General features: G+C 39.2%; 1 protein-coding gene across 1 annotated transcript; it reads left to right on the forward strand.

Moving 5' to 3' along the window:
* The first annotated feature begins 219 nt into the window (after window positions 1-219).
* On the forward strand, window positions 220-17,723 carry LOC116717625 (uncharacterized). The gene is made up of 9 exons (XM_032559125.1): window positions 220-336; window positions 522-576; window positions 6,451-6,801; window positions 7,780-8,046; window positions 10,404-10,691; window positions 11,011-11,124; window positions 11,230-11,291; window positions 11,441-13,315; window positions 14,604-17,723. Exons 2-9 carry the CDS (start codon window positions 540-542, stop codon window positions 14,631-14,633), a joined length of 3,024 nt encoding a protein of 1,007 aa, XP_032415016.1. The 5' UTR covers window positions 220-336; window positions 522-539; the 3' UTR covers window positions 14,634-17,723.
* Window positions 17,724-18,195: the final 472 nt, after the last annotated feature.

The raw sequence follows: 18,195 nt of genomic DNA on the forward strand, positions 1-18,195 counted from the left end.
TTGTTTGTTACCTGATCATTGACATATTTGAATCAAGAGAAGAAAGTTTTTTCCTAAATAATAAAAACAAATTCACATTGAAACCTCATGGAAACTGATTTGAAAATGGTTTTAATAGCTAATAAAACTTAAGCGCACCGTCTGTTAACTGCAGGGATTTCCCAGGAATGCTGTCACTTTCAGTTATCTAAATGTGTCCTGGCCCTTTAAGACACAGGTGTGACTCGGCGGTGACCGGTGAAGCAGACACAGGAAGTTGTTACATTAGGAAGCAAGCTATACATTTGAAGCCGTGTCGGTGTAAAAACAACATGAGGGAAGGACGAAAGCATTTTGGTAAGAGTTATATAACCATTTATAGGCTCGTCTAAATTGTAAAGACGCTGTTTGTGTTGTGTTGAAAGCAAAGAGAAATTTGTGATTAGATATCTCTAATAGCATTTTGTGATGAAATGACTGCTAAACCTTTAAAAACGCAAACTTTTGCATTTAAGGTAGTTTTGTTTGTTATTTGACCACAGACCGGCCTGACTGACGACATGAAACGCTGGCTCTCCATCGGTCTGTCTCTGGCAGGTAAAAATCATTTGCTGCACCTGTTTCTTCTCTTCTTCCTGTTGTATCCATCAAATACCCATACTGTCGCTGAGTAGTTTCGGTAGAGTGTTTACAGTGGAAAAAAAAAAAAAAAAACACTGAACAAGTGAGGGTTGGACCGCTGAAATATTCCAGGCACGTAAATAAAACAGTCGCGGTTCGCGCTCCCAAACCTGCGCGGCTACATTCTTATCTGTGAACCAACCAGTGATGGACGTGATGCCTTTAGAGGGTCAATTACTGGTTCTAAAATCCATTTTCAACGTAGAAATATGTCATTATCGATTTGCAGGAAAACAATAGGTAATTTAAGATGTACAGACATTTTAAAACACAATAATTACTACTTGTACTTGGTAAGTTGCCAAGGTCAATTAATCATATATAGAAAGAACTCAAACAAGTCATTTAGTTCTCTTGATTTTCTCCAACTTTCACAATGACTGGCTCTTCTAGGTATTTCCTGGAAATGATGCACTAAAAGCTTTAAACTAATTCAATATTGCATTGCAGTAGTGTAAATTATTACTGTGGAAAGTTTGATATAAAACATATTTCTATTCTAACTCACATTTTTTCATTGGGAGAAAAAGATCCCACATTATGGAATATTTGTTTAAACAAAATCATACTACAGTCATTTCACTTTTACATAAGTTATATGTCTTAAGACTGAAGCACACTTGGAGAAGGACCTTTATTTATTTATTTATTTATTTATTTTTTATTTTGCACAATCAGTCGAGATCAGGGGTCTCTCATACTCTCTTCTCTTCATCTCATATTGTTGGTCTGCTGCTTAAATTAGATCTTGTACTTTATTAGTCAAATAGAGGTACCCCAGTCCTCAAGGCCTGCGGGCCTGCAACTTTTATGTTGCTCTGATTGATATTATTTCTTCTAAAAATTGACACCTAATTTCCCCACTTCAAGAGCATGTTCTCTTGTCAAAGGCTTGGTTAAATGGTGGATAGTCGTGCTGGGATGAAAATCAACACCTCTATACCTCAAACCATGGTACTGACCAGAAAAAAGGTACAGTACTTTCTCTGAGTTGAGGATGAGGTCCTGGCCCAAGTAGAGGAGTTTATCATAGGGTCTTGTGGATGAATGAGGGAAAAAATACAGCAGGAGGTTAGTGAATTGTGAATTGTTAGGCCATCTGCAGGAATGTGAGAACTGAATGGAAACCCCCCGAATAAAAAAACAAAGTGATGTTAAATTAAGACAGAAAAAGAGCTAACTACTTTTCAGCTACATCTCTAAGCTCTGTAAGTTAAAATTGTGCCACCTTAGGTGTCTGTTTATTAATAAATAATTATTCAACATGAGAGATGGGTGTTAAGAAATAATTAAAGTTTACAGAATTGTGCTAAAATACTTGCTACACGCATGAAACCATTCTTTCTCCCTAATGTGTAAAACAAATGGGAGCATTTGACTGTTTTGTGCATTAAATTAAATCTAAGCTCATCTTAAGAAAATTAATTGTACTGAAATTTTTAGACAAGTGGTGCATTAGTAAGGATTAGGGAAACGATCAGGAGAAATTATTAGGAGGGAAATAAACTGCCTTCAACCAAAGTAGCAGTATTATATTTTAACTGCATTGTGCATTGAACCAAGAAAATGCAAAAAAAACCCCAAAAAGTATAATATCGACAAATATAAATTTTTAAGTGTCTGTAGCAGTGAGATGAGCAAAGCAAATTATCTCTAGGAATGTAAATTATATTTTAATTTGTTTATTAGCTAAGGGCTGTTGTTCATGCATGACAGATAATAATTGAAATAATCATTAGCAACATTTTCAAATGATTAAATACACATTTGGCTGTTGTCTAAAGATCCCACGAAACAGCCATCCAAGCAGAAATGTCTACAAAATTGAATTTTCCTTCTAAATCTTTGCTGTGCCTCTGATACGTGGTTTTCTGGATGAATCAGAGACATAAACCTTTGGACAAACACAAAAACAATTGTTCAAGCTGAAGAGATCGATTGGCAGGCTAAAATTTCACTCTCTTTGGATCAACACAGAAAAACCTGAAGCTCAGCAACAAAATATCAAATTGTTTCTTTCTGTGATATAAAGTCTGCTTTATTGTCATCAACAGCAGTTGGCAACCTGGCCTACAACCTAAGGATTATATTTTAAGTTAGATTAGAAATGCACATATATTTTTTCCTTAATTTTACCCAACTCTTAATCAGTCTTCTGGTATTTGTGACAAGATTGCCAACAGCCCTTGAACGCAGCAATAAACTGCTACATCACTCATGGGTGTTGTTCTCATGACTCATTAGTCTTTGAAAATGCAACAAAAGGTTGAAGCATTTAACCCTTTTGTTTATAACTAACTCAAGTAACTGAGGCTGCTGTATTTTGTTTCTCCTTTAAAGATTGTGCAATAAAGGTCCAGTGAGACCGATCATGTGGTTTAGTGGACAGAGGTCTCTTAGATGGTTTTATGTGCCAGTAAAAAGGGACCACTGATTCAGGTGACTCTTTCCAGCCTGAACATGTGATATTGTACAATAATAAATCCTTAAGATACATAAAATGTATTCAGTTTATTGTTTCACAGAACATTATCCCCTAAACATGTACAAACTATTTAAAGTACCTTGCAAAAGGATTCATATCTCTGAAACCTTTTCACATTTTTACTTGCATATATTTACTGAGATTTTATATAGTGGAACAACACAAAGAAGTACATAATTTCAATTTAAAGGCAAAGGAAAGATGGTTTTTAACTAAAGCTGAAATCTAAAACATGGCATGCCTTTGATTTTCCATGAGTCAGTTCTCTGTAGCTACTGCGGGAAGACGGTTTGGATGCGTCTCTCTACCACCTCTGCACTTCAAGTGACTGAAAAATAGGTCAATCTCAGACAGACTGAATAGAAGAGAAGTTTTTCAGTCTTGCCAAAGATTGTAACACAGCTTAGTTCTGGCTGCATATTTAGTTTCTTTGTTCTAGAAGGTGAACTTCTGGCCAAACCTCAAGTCTTTTCCAGCCTCCAACAGGCTTTCTACCAGGATTACCCTGCATTTAGCTCAGTCCATTCACTCAGCTGCACTGTGTCTGCTGAAGAAAAGCATACCAACAGCATGATGCTGTTTCATATCGTATTTTAGGATTAAAGACCAGAAGGTGCTGCTTACTAATTGGGTGACTTCTGAAGCAAAATGGTTGCAGTGGTATCAAAGGGACCTAAAACGTATTGTGCATTTCACAGGTTATCTTTTGTTCCTTTTCTCTCCACTAAAAAATAATGTATTACTTTATACTGACATATCTATTGAATTTTCTGCAAAATACAGACAGCTTTGTCGATGCATTATTAGTTTTGTAAGTTTAAAACTAATATGTTAACTATGTTGCAACGTAGTTGCACTCGTTGGTGTGCTCTTCTCTGGGGTCTGCATGAATTTGCAAACTGAGTTTGGTACTGAAGCTCATTTCAGGCTGCAGGGGCCTGTTTTTTGTCACAACTCCTATGCAAATAAAGTTTGTTTCATCTCTATTTGGCATCAGCATGTGGTGAAAGTCATTTTCAAGCTCTGGCAGAATTTTCAGGCTTATTTTTTGCATCAAATGCCACATTGGCTGTGGCCCAATATACTGTGATCACATTGTGAATTCAACTTGGTACATTTACTTTGTGGGAGTTGTATTTGAAAGTTTTAGCTTTTGATCAAAACACTTGACTGTGCACTCATTGCACTCAAGCCCTTTAACCTCCAGTATTGTTACTGAAGTGCTCTACCGAGCAACATAATGTAAGTGGAACCAAATGGGTGGCAATGTTGCGGTCTGTGTGATTTGCAGTGCTACTACTTCTTCACACATGGCATGATGCACATAGGCCAGAAATTTTTTATTTTGTTCTTATCTGTCTAGAACACTTTCTTCACAAGCTTAAAGTGTCCTCAACATGGCTTGTGGTAAGCAAATGGAACTGGTTATAGCTTTCTTCCAACACGTTTGTGGTTGAAGTAATGATTTCTTCATTCGCATCTTAATTCTGCTATTAAATATAAAGAAGTACAATGTATTATGTTTTAAAAAAATTATTTGCAACATAGGTGACAATTCTCTACCCATTTTCTTGCCAAGGAGGATAGAAAAATCAGCTTGAGGTACAAGTATAAAAATAGAAGCTAGTTGTTTAGCTGGGAATCACAATCCAAACAAACAAGATGGTCAAAGAATGCGGAAGGAAAGATGGCACACCTTTGTGTCTAAAGCTTTCACAATCCAAATTGTGAATTTTCAGCAAAGTAAAAAGATACGTTCAAGTTGTATTAGAAATGTACAAATATATTTTTATGCAATACTTAACACAAAATTTAAAGCATAATCTTATTACTTTTGTTTAAAACAGAAAAGCAACAATATTCCCGTTTTTGCCCATCATCTTAATACAGTTGTGTTTTCTGTAATATCTATTTGCTATGCTGATTTTGAGGAATATATGTAATAAAAATATAAAATAAACACCTCAGTAGTAGCTTACCTTTTTATACATTTTTGCACTTCTCCTTTTAAAGACTAACACAGGACAACAAGATGTTATTAAATGGTTAATTAGTTGACTCTGCATTGTAGCTACTTTGCAGTAAGCTCCTAGTTTTTAGACAGCTTGAAATATATAAAGCATGCTGTGTTTCCTGTGAGAGAAATGTTTTGCTGCTTTCTCAGTCAGCTAACCAGCAGTGAGCAACTCAAGGTGGGATAGGGGCAGTACTGCAGTACACCTGAAACAGCCAGAGAAAACTCTGGAGGACGTGACACTTTCTCCTGAATTTCATTGAAAGGATTTTGAAACCATAGGAGTGTTATGATGACATTTTATTTATACCTCAAATGCAGCCAGGCCTACTGCTTGGGAAGATGAGTAAAAAGCTTTAAAAGCATTATTTTGTCATTTCAGAAGGATAATCAGTCAGTATTCTTTAAAACCTAATGTTTAGATGTTCAGTAGAAGAAATAATCCCCACTCAATAACATATCATTTTGCTTGTCTAGCAGAGCACATCCAAAATTATAGGTACCTTAGACAATTTTTGTTAAATTAAATGTAACTGGAGCATTTGTTTAAAAATGCATTATTGATTTTTATGTTGATAACTCTTGGAATTTAATTTAATTTAATTTTAATTTTAATTTTGTTAGTAACCACTTTTTCTGTGTTTTAAATATAACATTATACAGGGGCCCATTTTTCTTAGCTACTCTTCAAAATTGAAAGAACAAGAGAACATTTCATATAAACAGAACATTTCATTTACATTTAACTTTTACATTTAGCTCCCAATATGTTATTTGAGCAGTTTAGAAGAATTAAAAACTATGACAAGCAAGGTTGGACAAGCATTGAAGCTCACCTCGCCACCATGGACAGCTGCAAAGGTGGTGAAGAAGAGGAAAAATCTGAGAAGTTTACTATTGAAACTGATATTAATTCCACTGTACTGAAAGAATTTTAGTGCAGACTATGCAACCACACTAAAAACGGTAAATTTATGTTTAATCACCGAGGGAAGAATCTCTCATTCACTCTTTCATCCCGTCAGAAGTAATTTAATTACAAATAGAACTTTAATGGTGAAACGGTTTATATATTTCTTAAAGCATGCAAAAGATGGGCTTTGGTACCATTTAATAGGTCCTTTTAAAGGCTGAGTAACCTTTATGTAGCCATCAGTTTGTACTCCATATGGTATTACTTCTGATGTAGCTCCACCTGGTGGTGGTTATATTATTTACCCAAACAAAAGTCATTCCAGATCTTTTGTACTTTGTATAATTTTTTAATATTACTTCTTTATTTTTCTTTTAGTTCTCCTTTCTGCCAAAGTCCTGGCACAGAACCCGGTGCCAATCAACTTCATCCCAGCTCTGGTGCAGGTCCAAACAGGCAGTGACATTGTGTTCACAGTGCAGGTTGACGCTGCTGTCTTCTCCATGTCATGGGCTTACCAAACCGGAGCTACTCTGGCTTTGTGGACCCAATCTGGCACTTCTGACAACAGTGTACCTCAGTTCCAAGGCAGACTCTCCATCAGTGCCACCCAGCTTCGAATCAAAGCTGCTCAGCTCAAAGATGCAGGGTTCTACACAGTGGATGTGGCGCCCACCCCTTCCACAGGCTTGGTGAAAAACTCCCAATCCGTGGAGCTGAAGGTGTTTGGTAAGAAATGAAGAAGTGTGTCTGAACACAAATAAAGAAGGGGTGGTGTATGAGGGAGCAAAGAGAGAAGATGGAGAATAGGAGGGGGTGTGAATTAATCTGGGAGGTTTAATGAAATTAGTGACCCACAGACAGTCAGGTAAGAGTAATGAAAAAGGAGGAGGGGGGAAGAGAGTAGCTACAGGCTTTATGCCAATTAAAACGCATTTGATGTGTAGAACCCTTGCTCTTAGATGTCTAATATCCTCTAAAAGCAGTGCTGAAAGTAGAGACAGTAAATATGTATTTGCATTCATTTATATTCAGTACTGTAAAGGAGCCTGAACGGCTGAGTGTCTCTTTATTTCCAGCCCACACTGGAAGGATGATGCACAGTCTTGCTCTCCCCTCTCAGCAATACTAGGATGGACGGGTGACCGAATTATCTGAAGTCTGTTTTTGCTGAAAGGTCATGTTTTTCCAAACCAGTTCTTGAGCCGTACTCTGAACATCTTGCGTACTCACTTGATGCTCTTTGGAATCAGAGGCTGCTTAAATCCTGAAATATGAAATGCTCCTGCTGAGTCACACTTATGCGGATGCTCTGAGAAAGTAATTAGGGCTGTTTAGTAGTGGCTCTAATGTTTTTATTTGTTTGCTGTTGCTGCCGCGGTTCTTCTACTCGGTGCTCCGTCCTCTATCCATACGCCCCCTCTTGTCCCCGTCCAATTATTTAACTTAGGCAGTCTGCCAGGAGGCATCTTGGCTACCACCCGCATCGTTTGCCCTCTTATTCACCATCTGTGCTTCTAGCTAAATGCTGTCCCTTCTCAACCCTTTCTTGCTTTGATTACAACAAATTATCCTCTGCAGAAACGGCAAACTGCTCCCTATTGTTCCATAGCTCCAACTTTTGTAGTGTGCTCTCAGGCTGCAAATCTACATTTACTGTTCTGTTTTGTTGAGCTCTTAGATAAAATGTTTGTGTTTTGTTTGCAGACCCAGTAGCTGGGGTAAGTCTGACTGTCCCTTCAGCGGCAGTGGAGGAGAAAAATGTGTCTCTGAGTTGCACATGGACCAGTGGGACTGAAGTTACAGCACAGTGGAAGAAAGATGGCACAGCCATCACACCCGATTCTAGAATCACCATCTCCGGTGGCTTTTTAGTAATCAACCCAGCCAGACGTGATGATGCCGGGCAGTACTCTTGCACCGCCAGCAACAATGTCAGCGCCCAGACTTCCACAAAGAGCCTCACTGTCTACTGTGAGTTTACACTGACCAAGACAAGAGGCAGCTAATCTGCTGTGACCACAACAAATGGCAGAGGCTTATCTCCCTATCCACATTGCACTGCACGCTGCGTGCTGAATTACGCCAGGATTGCACAAGACATCCTTCCAGAAGCTCACAGTGTTGCTTCTGGCTTTGTCCTGATCACATCATTAATTCTGATACGATGCTCTTACAGCAGAATATCTCGCTGCCATTCTTATGCAATGCATCATTGTCCTTTTAGATCAGAAAAATGGTCCCCTTAACTAATAGAAAAAAAAGAAAAGGCTCAAAACATTTCGGGTCTGGTAGATGGAAAGCAAATAAAAATTGAGTGTCTTTATTTTACCCTGCGGTGCAAAAAAAATCCTTGAGAGGAATTGGTTGCAGCGAAAATATGTGATTTAACTGATCACGGGGCCTTTTGCTTTCCTGCTGCCTGATTATAGCTTATAAATCTTGAAGTGCAACTAATCATTTTCAACCTCATTTCATTTCTTGTTTTATTTTTTTTAAAGTAATTGGTCAGTCTATAATTTAACAGTAAAATTGTGAAAAATGTCCTTTACCTGGTTGGTGACACCTTAGAAATGACTTGGTTTTCAGGCCAACATGATTTACAGTGGTGCCGTCATATTTCACATGGAGAAAAGTGGCCAGTTGTTTTGTAATTCAGAGGTACATTGCAACCTTTAGTGACTATAAGGTTAAAAACATTTGACATCAAGGCAGATCTCATGTCATGTGTGGATTCTGATTGGAGTTCTGCTTTAGGTTTTTGTATGTGGTACCATAAACCCTCTGAAAATATATTTTAATTCCAGTACTCCAAATTTTAAGTGCCTTGCAAATTTACAAGACACTTGAACTTTTTAAAATGTCACATTGTTTACCACAAATGACATCATGTGACAGTTTAACACTAAAGCAGTGAATAACTTGAAAGTGCAAGTTTGTAGCATTAAACTCTCAATTCTTTGGCATTTATTTGCATTTAGAAACCTTTACTTTGATACTGAAATGAAATCCAGTATAACCATTTCCCTTCATACCTCACTTAATTAGTAGTGTCCACCTTTGTGTTAATTAATATTAAAATAATAAAACACACAGTGTGGAAGAAGGTGGTTTGGTCAACCAAAATGAACCTTTTACATGCAAAGTGGTACATCCAGTGAGAGTTGAGCATTGCTCATCATACTACATGCACAATAAAACATAATTTCTTATAGCTAAGTACAGTTCAGTCCTGGAGGAAAGCCTGTTAGTGGGTATATATAGCTTGAGATTTGAGTGGAAGTTCACTTTCCATCACAAAAACAACCATAAACATAAAGCTAAATGCAGTGATTTAGAACAAAGCATTTTTAATGGATTTTATATGAACACCACACCTTTTTAGATTTTATATTTTTCAGTTTCATTTCATTTCACAATGCACCATTTCTATTACATAAGATCCCAAGAATCTTATGTGGTAGATAAGATATTAAAGTTTGTGGTTCTGTTGTGATAAAGAGCAGAAAAGGTTTAAAGTGTTAAAACATGAGAAATGTAAACATGCAAATAGTTCTCTTTGTAAAATATTGTTTTTAAGAAAATAAGCTCCCAGCCTTGCTGATAACAGGCTTGTCTAATACATGTTTTACTAATAATAAAAAAAAGTCCTTCTTGGTAGATAGACTTTTGTAACATATTTTGACATACTCTGGTCCTACCTCATGGCTACCATTCACCCTGCTTTGTGCAAAATTTATGCTCAGTTTGTAGACTACACATCAAGTTAAAGAAGTATCTCTGGGACATCTGAAACAAAAGGAAGTGAACGGCCTTCAGAAAGATTTAAACACCTGTTTTTGCTTTGAAATTGTGGACAGCTGCTCACAGACTTATAATGAAAAATACTTTTCTTTCAAGATGAATTTGAGGCATGTCAGACAATGGAAAACATGACAGGATTTGAACAATTTTTGAACACACAACACACATAGGACCTGACTGTTTTTAGCAACATAAAACCAAATAGCGTCTTCTGTCTTGGTTCCTTTCCTTAAGCAGTGAGAAGTTTTTTTTTTAAATGCAAATGTTCCCCTTAAATCCCACAAATACAGTTTTTCAAATTCTGAAACAAAACACAAAACGCCCGTCTCTCGCTCATTAGCTGAGAAAGATCAAAGAGGGTTAACTGCAGTGATTAAGACTAATGAGGTAACTAAAGGCCTTAACTTACACAGTAATTCCCCCTTTAGCAGAACATGTCATTTGTCAATCACTGCTTTTTAAATATCATGTGGCCTTTGAATTATGTCATGTTTGGTAATAAATATTTTGTGATCATAACCGACCAGATGGACCCGACACCCCTGTCCTGACTGTCGACTCCCCCAAAAAATGTGTCGGTGGAGGGGACGTGTCGGTAGGCCAGGCGGTGCGTCTCACCTGTACATCTACCTCGCTGCCCTCTGCCACGTTCTCATGGGAACGTAATGGACAGCCCATCTCATCCGGGGCGCCAGACAGCGGGGTGCTCAGTCTCCAGACCTTCTCGACTAATGAGAGTGGCCAGTACGTGTGCAGCGCCACAAACAGCATCACCAGGGGCACATCGACGCAGAGATACAACTTGGCAGTTGTGGGTGAGTTATAGTGAATGCTTGCCTCTGTGACCGATGATGGTCTCGGTTGGTTTTAGGAGTTGCTGCTGTATCTGTCTTCACGACAGGAGAGGGACAGGGAGCATCCTGGGAGATTGATCTAGTGAGATTGTGGTCAAAGTCGTTCAGTGACTCAGCGCTCTCCTTTCCTTTTGGGTCTTTTCTACTGTCGCTTCCTTCCTGTAGTTACTTCCTCATCCCTTTGTTCTTTCCTCCTTCCATCCTCTCTCTTGCCTGTCTGAGCTCCAGAATCATTACCTTTATTAATTCACCCTCCATGCCTCCCTTCTCTCTGTTTCAGATGTTTGTTTTGATGGAGGGGAAGTTGCAGGGATTGTGATCGGCTCTTTCCTTGGCCTCCTAATCATTGTGCTTCTTATTTTGTTCCTCGTTGTTCTTGTGCGAAAGAGAAGAGGTAAGTCTGTAGTAAAACAGGCATCGTAACGTTTTTTATGTTAATTTCTAATGTGACAGTAATTTTCTTGCCCTAAGATGTCAATTTATTCTTTTGTTATTACAGAACAGGAACAACAGAGAAATGTTGTGGTTGCTCAGAAGACAAATCCAATTCAAAGGCCTCTTGTAAGCCACCACAAAGTTTACACATGATTCACTATTGATTTTGTCTTTATTCTGTCGTTACGATGCCGCTGAAGGCCCCTTCACAAATAAACCTTATCTTTCTTTTGCTCTCTCTTCCATGCCCTCATTTATCACCTGCTCACTTCAAGCCTCCAGATCCTCAAACTAATGGTGTATGGAATTTGGACCAAGGTCTCCAGCCTCCGCTCCATCAGACGAACAGGCAAGCAAGCCAACCTGAGCGCTTAATCACCAACAACCTTGAAACCCAGGCAAGCCCACAGGCGCGGACTCTGAACAGGCAGCGTGACTTTGACGTTCAGCAAAATAATAGCCGCACTCGCACAAACCAACTTCCGCAAAATCTTACCTCATATCCAAATGATAGCTTTGACAATCCAGCTTTTACATTGGATTCTCAGGATGTAAACACTTCTCCAAACATGCAGCAGCAGCAAAATCCAAACGTTCTGATTCAGGCTATACCTGGCCAGGGTGCTAATCAGCCTCCAGCAGTTCAAGTCAGCCTCAATGCACTGCCAAACTCTAATAATCCAAACAACAATGCTCATATACCCACTATTAATGTCAACCTCAACTCCTATCCAGGCAATGGCCAACAGGCTCTGCAAGAAAGTTCTTCTCCTCCAAGTAATCAAGGCTTTAATGGTGTTCCACAAACACAAAACAACTTCAGTGACACAAGGCGGTTAAATGCTGCAACACAAGGAGGACGGTCCCATTCAAGTAACCACAGACTAAATGGTCACATTAATCCAAATTTTCAAGATGAAGCTGGACTTATTCCAACTGGATACACACATTTTAATAACAATATGACTTCCCAGCGAAATGAAAACACAGAGACCTATCAGCAGGAGCCAGAGCCTCATAGAAGACCAGACAGAGAGTCAAGACAACATGAGTCAACACCGAGATCCAGGCAGAGACAGAACCCATGGGACTTTCTCAGAGGAACACCAGCATACCCCAGCGGGATACCTCAAAGAGCACAAATGCAACCTGAAGCTGATTCAGATTACAGTGCAGAGTACACCGTGCATCCTCCCATACGAGAGGGACGAACACTAAACAGACTGCCGCCTCAGAGCCAAGCCGATACACGGCGTAGAACTCCTCCGAGACGCGATCCACCCTCAGAGGATAGTCAGACACAGACCTATCATGCTGCTGATCGTCCTCCAAATGCTAATAATGTTACTCTCCCCGAGCGCTCACACCACACACAGAGAAACCCCCGTGCAGACAGGGAAAGGTCTCAGCGAGACATCAGAGGTAGCCAGACTGCCCTCAGGCAGGAAACTACTCACAGCAATAACCCCCAGGCATCACCTCTCATGAGCCAGCAGGCCACTGCAGCCCATGCTGCTGTGTCACGAGGACCCACAGCACAACAGGGACTTACTACACCACAGGGCATAGATACAAGAGCTTTGGCTGATCCTAATCACCTTCAGCAGCCCCACACAGCACAACAAAACATAGTTGCACCAGCCCAAACACAGCGAGGTCAGACACAGCCTGTCATGCATGGTGCCATCCAGTCGCGTCAGGGGGGCACCGATCCAGTCCCAGTGCCTCCTGCCCAGCATAATCCCGGTAACCTAACCCAGGCTGCAGTGAAAGCCCACACTGAGAGGGCTCCAGTATTTAAAAATCGGAGAGAGCAAACTCAGGCGGCCCTGATTCACTCTGGCACAGTGCAGACTCAAGCTCCTGCTGCTGGAGGTCAACAGCCACCTCTGCCTCCTCCTCCTATCCCTCTGACACAGTTTCAAGCCCTTCCCAAGACACACACACAACACAAATCCCCAACAAGGGTTCCACAGCCCCTCAGACAGAGCATGCCAGCAACTCAGCGGCAGCACGGTGCGCCTCGCCACACCACCATGATGCCTCACAACCATCACCATCATCCAGGCCACGCGCAGGCAGGCGCACACCGGCATGGCCATGTGCACGCTCACAACCACAGGCACCCCGCCAATGTCGCTGCATGGCAGGTGAGTATACATAAAGATGGCAGGCAGCAGATGCCATATGGTTAATGATCGTATTATTTTCTCCAGCATGTGGTCCTCTCAGATGTGTACCTATAGCAAATGCTTGCTGTGTTTGTGAGTTATTATTAGCTCATTTTCATTCTTCCCAGCAGTTTGTGTTTTCCTCTATTCTGTTTACCTCTTTCTGCATATGAAATCATCTGTAAGCTTGCAGTGCTTTGCAAAAGTATATATTTTTTACATGTCAATTTGATCACATTCTAACCACAAACTTCAGTTTATTGTATATGTATTTTTTTTGCAGTAGATCAACACAATGTAGCTATAGTTGTAAATTATGAACAAAAACTTGTGATTGTGTTAATATTTTACAAATGAAAGGTTTGGCATGTACCCAAACCTGGCTATGTCTCAGCCAGCTTTGTAAATTAAGAGTCAAAACATTTTCCCTGTTCTCCTTTGCAAAATAACTTTTGTTCACGCAAACAGATGCTCTCTGTCAGATATGACTGAGATCATCTGTGTGTACAAAATGTTCTTGCCACGGATTTTCAATAGTATTTAGATATGGACTTTGACTAGACCTTTCCAACATATGAGTATGCTTTGATCTGATCTACAGGGAGCTGAACATCTTCCCCAGTTTCATCTTGTGCAGACTCCCACTATGTTTCTATTATGTTTATTTTCTGATTTATTTGTTTTATTCTGAAAAAAGAAATCTTCCACGTTTGCTGTTTCCTCTGCAATATTTGTGACAAGCTTTAAACAGGACTTCTTGTGGTTTTTGAACAGCAGCGTTTTCCAGCCACTTTTTCCATAGAAGTCAGACTTGTTGACTGTAAAAAACAATAAAACAAAATTCTTACATCTAAGCTGTGGATCTTCGTGGTTCATCCAGAGTCACCATGCACATATTGGCTGATAATTAATGCATTGGTTGCATTGGATTTTTTTTAATAGGTATTAAAGGTGGCACACCACTTTTCAGAATTTTATTTGTAAAACATCTTGACATGAAACATGTATTTTTTTTCTCTTACGTCACATTTATGCACTGCTCAATAAAACACACTTTGGTTGTAATGTGACAAAATATACAAAAATACTGTAGAATAAGTATGAATACTTTTGCAAGGCACTGTATGTCTTTTCACTATTGTCTTCATACCTTAAAAACTGTCCTTACTCCTTTGTGTTTGTGAGAGTAGTTTATCATAGTAGCTGTGTGACTGCTGCCTCCTCTGCATGACATGTTGCCAATGAGGGCCTTGTTGTGTCTTTCCAGCAACAAGCCCACAGAGGAAGACCAAGATGATGACAGATGTCAGCAGACGAGGCTCTGCAACTATCCCGCATGCGCTGTCACAAACAAACAGCTGACAGACGTGATCTAATATTCCGCCAAGCAGGACCGACTCCACAGAGTCTGCTTTCCAAAAAGGCTGTCATTCCCTGAAAGTTGGTGCAAATTCAGATTTCCTGCAAAAGGAGTGAACACATCACCCATGGGGATATTAAGCTTTCAGTATTGTCATTTCCTTTAAAAGAAATATGGAACCTTTTGAGAATTTACGAAATCAGATTATCTGAACAATGCTTAAGTTATAACTAAAAAGCAGCACTAACAGGATAGCTCACTGTTCCACAGACTGGGATGTTTTGTGCTGTTTTGACTCCCAATTCACTTGTCATATATCAAAATTTGCAGAGTCTGCTCAAAGAAAGTTTAATGATCAATGGCTCCTGACCATGTTCGCATCCTACCATCCATTCATCAACACAACTAAACAACACTCCTGTGATAAATTACACGAGAAGCACTTGCATGAATATCTGTGAACACCTGAGCTAGTAGTGACAGAGAAGGCAAATGGAAAAGGGACCCTGGCGCAAGATGGACTCAGCTGCCTGTAGCGGTGACAGTTATGAAAGAAGAAATTAGCAGTAGGGGTGGTCTTGACTCACACTGAGCTATTTATTTTGTGCCTTCTGTTAGCGGATGCCTCTTCTGACACTTCTCAATTAAGAGGATTCGCCTCACTGGTGCTCGGAAATAACGCTCAGCTTCACAAGAAGGGGGATCCCGTGAACGGATGGGCGCTTATTAATTAAATGCTTTTATGTGACTTAAATGGCTTGGAAAATAATCACACTGAACCATGAATGGGGTCAGCACAAAGACCTGGAACTGTCATGCTTTTCTGCTGAAAAAGCAGAGTTGTCATTTTACTGGGTCATGCACATATTTTTCTTTTACTGTTTATGTATTTATTGATTTATAATGGTTATATTTTCTAAGCTAAATGGTGTCTTTGTGGATTGACAATTTAGAATAATACCACCTTCCACAGCAGAAGCACTATACACTGGTGTGTGTATGTCTAAATCTACAGCTCCAGTTTATTTGCAGAAAGCACTCAAATGTGTTGTTTGACTATTAAGGAAGTGAGCTCTCTCAAGTAGTCAGGAGCAGTCAGTATTTTACTTGCTATTGACAGCTGTCTGAATTATCTCAGACTGGCATTAATTCTCAGAAGAGACTCAATCACACAGCTAATCTCAGTAGACCAAAAATTAAAGAGGATCTTAAACAAATTGTATAGCCGTGATCATGAATGATATGCTCACTTTCATCACCTTTGTGTTGGTAAAGCGCTACTAGATCCAAGGTGTGGATTAAGACCCCTAGGAAGCTGTATGGCTATGTTGTTTGTGACATATTTTTAAAACCAGCCCCATATGTGTGTTCAAGGTTTGTAAAACTGTAGTATGTGCTATGTGCATTATTTTAATGATCTAACAACTCTGGGTTGCCTTTACAAAACATTTCCACCATTAGCAATGATATTCACAGTGGAAGAGAGACAAGTGGAAGAGTGTCTGTCCTGGTTGACCTTTAAACTTTCATTAATATCTTCAAAGCCAAAGCAGCACAAACGGAGTCGAGTTAATTGACACCCATTTCGTCTGATTTGAAGAAGGTGGGGGGGCTGGTTGACCTTTGATAACCTCTAGATTGCTATCATCTTTAAAATGATAGCAGCACAAACAAAATTTTTTTGTTGCACAAACCAGCACAGACGTAGCACAAACGTTTGACACCAGTTTTGTCTGATTTGAAGAAGGTGGAACCCAACTTCACTAAGGTTTTAAAAAAATCTTACTCCTCAACTGTATCTCAGTTGGACTAGATTTACAGATCAGAAGATCAAAAAACACAAGGCCAAAGGTTTCTTGTATTTTTTAAAATAATTTTTCACTGGATATGCAAAAGATTGAAAGTAAAAATTAGCCTAAAGGGCATTAATATCTTAATTTTAAAAAAACAACAATAATATGCTAAGCATTCACTTAATCACTGCCTTATAATGTATGATTAGCCTCATAAATGATACTTATAACCAGATCATACAGTTTGTAATACCACAGGCACCTTATTTTTTGTCACTTTTTGTGGGGGGTTTGTACATTGTTTTGGGTTTTTGAGATAACTGTTTTTAATAAAGATTTTTGTTACTGGTGTCTCCATATAGGTGCTATGGATTTCAAGGAATTACTGTCATCACAGTGGAGTCTCTCATCTCTTCTATTCACAAGAGATTTGCACTTGCAAAAATATTTCATTTAGTTCTTTCCAATGGGAATCTAACCTGCCAAACATGATATTCTTTTCATTTTCTGCACAAAAAAAAATCTCCTCAAGCATGCAGACAAGAAGTCAGTCCACAAACCACCTATTTATTCTGAAGCTCCTCTGAATCACAGAGCTATCTGCAGCCAGAGTGTATTTCTGCTCACTGTGTGTGCATAGTGATAATTATTCATGGTGCTTGTGTACACAGAGCGCTTGTTCAGATGAATCTTCCTCCTTCGTCTCATCGTGGAGGTGCAGAGCGTGCGTTTGAATCACGGCTCCATCCGTCTCCCAATCCCGGCTCCCACTTTTACGTCACCTCTGATGAAAAGTCCTGCTGCTCACTATCGGAGACACTTCACGGTATACTAGCACTGTAATGAGTGAAGATGGAGTGCATTTGAGTACCTGTACTAGAATAGCTTGGAGCGTTGCCTGCCGGTTCCAGACGAAAGCAGTGATTTATGAAAAGTTTGCTGCAGTTTTACAAATGAAGTCCTTTGTATAAAATCCCGTGCCTACTGTCTTTGGAACGAAGGCTGTTGTTTATGGCCTAAACAATTCAAATGAAATTGCAAGACATTTTGTTGTGATAACACGGTAAACCTCAGAACCTTATGTGTCGACCTTCTCTGGGGCAATTTGCATGCAAATTTGCTCATGTTGCCCCAGTGCACTGATTTACTGTGATTTACTTTGACAACCACAAGTATAGTAAATGTTTACGGATCCCTCTGGAGATAGAAATTAAAGGGAAACATAACTCAAGTACTGTGTAGCAAAATAGGGCATTTTTTTGTGTCAATGAATTCTGTTTTTTTGTATGCGTCAAGTGGCAAACATTCGCTACTCAAATGTGAATAACACCAATGCTGAAGGACCTCAAGAAACAGCAGTGAAAATATTTTAATACTGCGAGATGTCTACTAAAACCCTCAACTAAGATTAATTTTAAATCTCCTCAGCTCTACAGGAGAACATAATTTTACAAATTGGATGTGATTTTATAGTTTGGAAATGGTGTAGAAGCAAGAATAAAGCCAACATTGAATTAATTCTCATTAACAATTTAATGCCATAAATTAACAAAACCATTAAATCTATTTATGTCAGTGATAGTGGGGATTTTCTTCACCACATGAAATGTTTTTTTTAATATTCTTTATTTTAAAGAAATGCAATATTTACATATACTGCATGTTTGGTTGTCACTCTGTTACTGTTGTTCAGTTGCATATTGACA

This window comes from Xiphophorus hellerii, chromosome 3 (assembly GCF_003331165.1).
Source record: "Xiphophorus hellerii strain 12219 chromosome 3, Xiphophorus_hellerii-4.1, whole genome shotgun sequence".
In the NCBI taxonomy this organism is placed as follows: Eukaryota; Metazoa; Chordata; class Actinopteri; order Cyprinodontiformes; family Poeciliidae; genus Xiphophorus; species Xiphophorus hellerii.